Consider the following 4,251-nt stretch of genomic DNA (forward strand, 5'->3'; position numbering starts at 1 on the left):
AAAGGCTTTGTTAAGAACAATATCGACAACAATATGCCACGACTACACACCCAATGGTTTATTCATTACGTATATTTTTCATAACAGAAAGGATAGGATTAAAGAAATATGACTTTATTTGAAAATTTCTCTTTGCTTCTTTCTTGAAACTGCAATAGCTGAACAATCTGAGGAAGATTGCACGATTGCACACTCCACACTACAATCACTAAGAATGCCTGTGGATAAAAATCAAAATCATTAAACTACTTCTCAACATTTATTGACATATATATGTCAAGAACTTATATATACATGCAAGTACCATACCTTTTATTTTGCATATGCATGGTTCTTGCATGACGAAGTATGCTACAAGTATCTCTACTTCCGTGGTCAGTTCTATAGTGAGCATTTCTGTTCTCATATCATCCTAAGCCTTTTTGTTTTCTCTGGGCTTTTTGATAAGGAGTTGTGCCATCAACTTCACTGATCCTCTCATCTAATCCTTCATCTTCTATTTCAGAAAATATAATTTGCTCATGTATTTCATCATCATTACCTTCTTGTAAAAACCTTGTAGGCTGGGCAACCTTCTCCATTTCTGTGAGACCATCATGATGATGAATGACTATACAGGAACAGAAGGCAACTTTTTTACACATATCGGCAAATATCACTTGAATGGTACATATTTGACATAATATGACCTACAGTTTCTGCAGTCCTTACCTATAAATCATTGCAAAGTTGCATAATTCATATAAACCATTGATATAAAGAAACCAAAATAAATATGTACCCCATACTAGTTATATCATCAAGCCAGATGCCTAACAAAATTGCCTTCCTTTGAAAAATTAAAGAAAAATACCACAATAAAACTGTTAAAACTGTTATAAGAGTAAACTCTTTCCAATTGACTGACTCATAGCCTAAAGAAACATTATTAGAATCTTGTAGTTGCAAAAGATGGCGTCGTTTATTCCAGAATTAAATTCATAGCAAATAAAAATTTCGCATTTTCCAGCAGAATCTCATGTACTTCTAAAGTTCAGTATCTTACTTCTTCATTCTTTAAAGTTATAAACTTAATTTTTCGTTTAACTTCAGATTTAGGTAAAGAATTTCTGTAGAAACTATAATTATTGGCAGAACTCAGCGTACAAACGTACGTACGTTACACGGCAAACAGCCCGTCCGTTTGGGGTGTTTTTTACTGGCTAATAGCCGTATGGAAAGAGACGAAACGGGTGAAATATCATAAAATGTAATATAAGGTCAGCAGATGTTGGAACTGGGGTCAGGCAGTGAGGGGGGGGGGGCAAAGTTGCAGATACGCTCTTTCATTTTGAGGGATTCATTCCCAAATGTTAAGTAAATTGCCACTTCCGAGTTTCAAGAATGGCACAGGAAGCTTCTATAGTATGCGCCGAAACAGAAGTGCCGTATCACGAAACAGAAGTGCCGTATTCTTATTTTTACACACACTTTTCAAGCATGAGTAAATTCATTAAATCAATTCTATCAAACTTCTCTTATATCAAAGTCTTATTGAATTGCAGATTTCGCGTAGTCTTAAAATACGACTGGCAATCAAGAAAATCATTTTATTTCGCCAGACGACAGGGGAAATATGTGATGCTGTCAGCTATTGCTCTTTTGTTATAGAACTTGTATTCCTGCCGAAGCTGAGCCAACACTCAACTCAAGTTCCTGTTTTCCTTTGGTGAATTTCACTCGGCCTTTTTGTAAAAATCACGGAATCATTTTATCAAACTACGTTTTTCGAACTCCTTCTCGACAAAATACGAAAAAAACGAACTAAACCGAGTCCAAGACACTCTCGAGAGGCTTGGGGAGTTAAAAATAAGTCTTTATTCGAAGATTAGCGTTACCAAAGTGCGAATATGCATTCCAATCCTAAATATATACCTTTGTCATTTATTTTTTCCGAGTTGTGACAGAACGCAAAGTGTTTATAAAGAGAAGGCAGCTTGTCGTGAAACACGCGTTAACGTGTACCACTTATGTGACTATGTAAGCATCAGGGAGACTTTTAAAAAGTATTTTTCAATTCGGTGGTCGGGTGCGACACCAGAAAGAAAGAAATTCATACTTGGAGATCTACAACCAGTCCGAAATGCGGGTGACTCGCCAGAATGCTGGTACACTGAATTCAGAAACACAACAGGTAGAATTGACACATCTGTAAATCATTTTCTTATGTTTAAATTAATTCTATGCTGCATGATAGAAAGCAAGTCCTATGAGCTGACTCAAAAATGCTTTATCCCCTGAAAAAAATTACCCACTGAGGTGCATTTTAAGAAAATTCAAGATTTTTGACGCATTGTGACGTTTATTGCTTGGGCAACCTAACGATAATTTCACTCCCAGAACCTATATCTTTTTGTGCGGCGCTGATTACATGTTTTGTCAGTACTGTGAGGCAGTTACTAGCATTTTCTCAATGTAATATTCCAGATAGACTCACAATAGTAGGAACAAGTGCAAATATAGGTAAGTGTTGATTTATGTTCAAGCTGCTACACGAATCAATCAAGTAACAAACTCTGCGTGAATGTATTTTTAATTTCAATTATCAATCTTATTATATACTGGATGCAAATAGGATTTAGAAACATTCACAAATGAATCTTTTTGTACTCTGAAGCCACACAACATCCATGCCTGTTATATTATGCGGCATTTTCTAAAAATAGGAAATGCCAAATAGCATAGTTACTGAAATCTTCTTAGCTTAATATAGCGCTAATGATGACATGATAGATCAGTATGCTAGTGTCAGTTCTCCTCAGTGACTATAGTTTTAAGAATATCGTTTCGTTCTAAAGAGGAAAAAATGACACACAGTAAACACGGTTACTTAAGTTTATTGTCTGCAGCTGCTATATCGCTTTTCCACACAGATTGTCTATACTTAAACGGAAGCAGCTACAATGGTAACATATCAGTGACATCTTCGGGTATTCCATGCCAATCATGGACAGAACAATGTCCACATCGTCATACCATGAACACCACATATCCAGAATTAAATAACGCCAAGAATTACTGTCGTAATCCCAAGAACTCAGGACAACGGCCTTGGTGTTTTACTACAGATAGGAACAAAAGATGGGAGTACTGTGAGATTCCTAAATGTACACCAGGTGATGCAGGTTTATTTCAGATGTTTGAAGAACTTCTTTTTCGTTTTCTATGCACTTTCGGTACAGACATTCTTTGTTATTTTGGGCGTTGCCTTATAAGCCACGTAAGAAAACGAAAACATAATAATCAGTGGGAAAACGAGGCAGCCCGTAGGGCGAGTTTTTCTACGTTATGTCGAGCTCTCCAAAACTCTACAAGTGTTTCTATAATTGTGTATAAATATAGAAAAAATCTTTCTTTCTTTTATAACGCAAAAAAATTTTTCTACGTCCCGTGTTTCTGTACAGCTTTAGTATAAATTTCGAGGTGACTATTCATTTTCATCCGTTCTGATTGACTAAGATTCACTGTCTCTGAAATGATAGTCACTGGTCGGCTACTCGTTGTTTTTCAAATAAGCAATTTGAAATAATCATAATTTTTTATGAAATTGTGTTGATTGTTATTTGTAAACACCTGGAAATTTATACTAAAACAATTAGTCGCCTTGTGAAATTCATGAATAATTAATGAGTCTATCTTGCAATCATTGCGCAGCATTTTGGTCACATGTATACATTTGTAATTCTCCATAAAGGTCTCATGAATTGTTAATTAATATATTAACTTTGATACAACCAATCTTAATTAGTATTCATAACTTTGTTACACACATGCCCTAATATGCATTAAGCTTTATTTATTCTTTTTACAAGCACGTTAAAATACTCATTCACTTCACCTTCGGCTAGTGAATATAGGCTTGTAAACACCTCCCCTTCGTCGACAAATTGTTAAATAGAAGCACACAGTACGCTTCTCGACCAATCAGCACGTGCGCACTATATATAAATGTTATATTAGAAAAGTAATTAGTGGGCGGGAGGAAGGGCTGCTTGCCTACCGTGCGGTGCTGATTTCAAACTACAGCTTCGGCTTGAATTACTGAGAAAAGGGGGAGGGGTGAAAAGTGCAACCAACAATGGATTTTATTAAGTTTATTTCATATAGGGCAAAAACTGTTCGTATTCAGCACCAGTACATTTATTACGTTGTTTAGTTGACGGTAATTATGGGAATTGGTCATTAAAAGATAAGTGTAATGTGAGTTTTTGA

At 35.6% G+C, this 4,251-nt stretch overlaps 1 protein-coding gene across 1 annotated transcript; it reads left to right on the plus strand.

Annotated features, from left to right (window-relative positions):
- Positions 1–1,824: 1,824 nt before the first annotated feature.
- LOC114539735 (plasminogen-like) lies at positions 1,825–4,251 on the plus strand (the record flags this gene model as incomplete). The annotated part of the gene is made up of 4 exons (XM_028560341.1): positions 1,825–2,173; positions 2,467–2,502; positions 2,913–3,155; positions 4,196–4,251. Coding segments are annotated over 4 exons (684 nt in total), but the record flags the coding sequence as incomplete, so codon positions are not given.

Source organism: Dendronephthya gigantea, unplaced genomic scaffold (assembly GCF_004324835.1).
Source record: "Dendronephthya gigantea isolate DGI-Jeju-01 unplaced genomic scaffold, DenGig_1.0 000215F, whole genome shotgun sequence".
NCBI classification, from domain to species: domain Eukaryota; kingdom Metazoa; phylum Cnidaria; class Anthozoa; order Malacalcyonacea; family Nephtheidae; genus Dendronephthya; species Dendronephthya gigantea.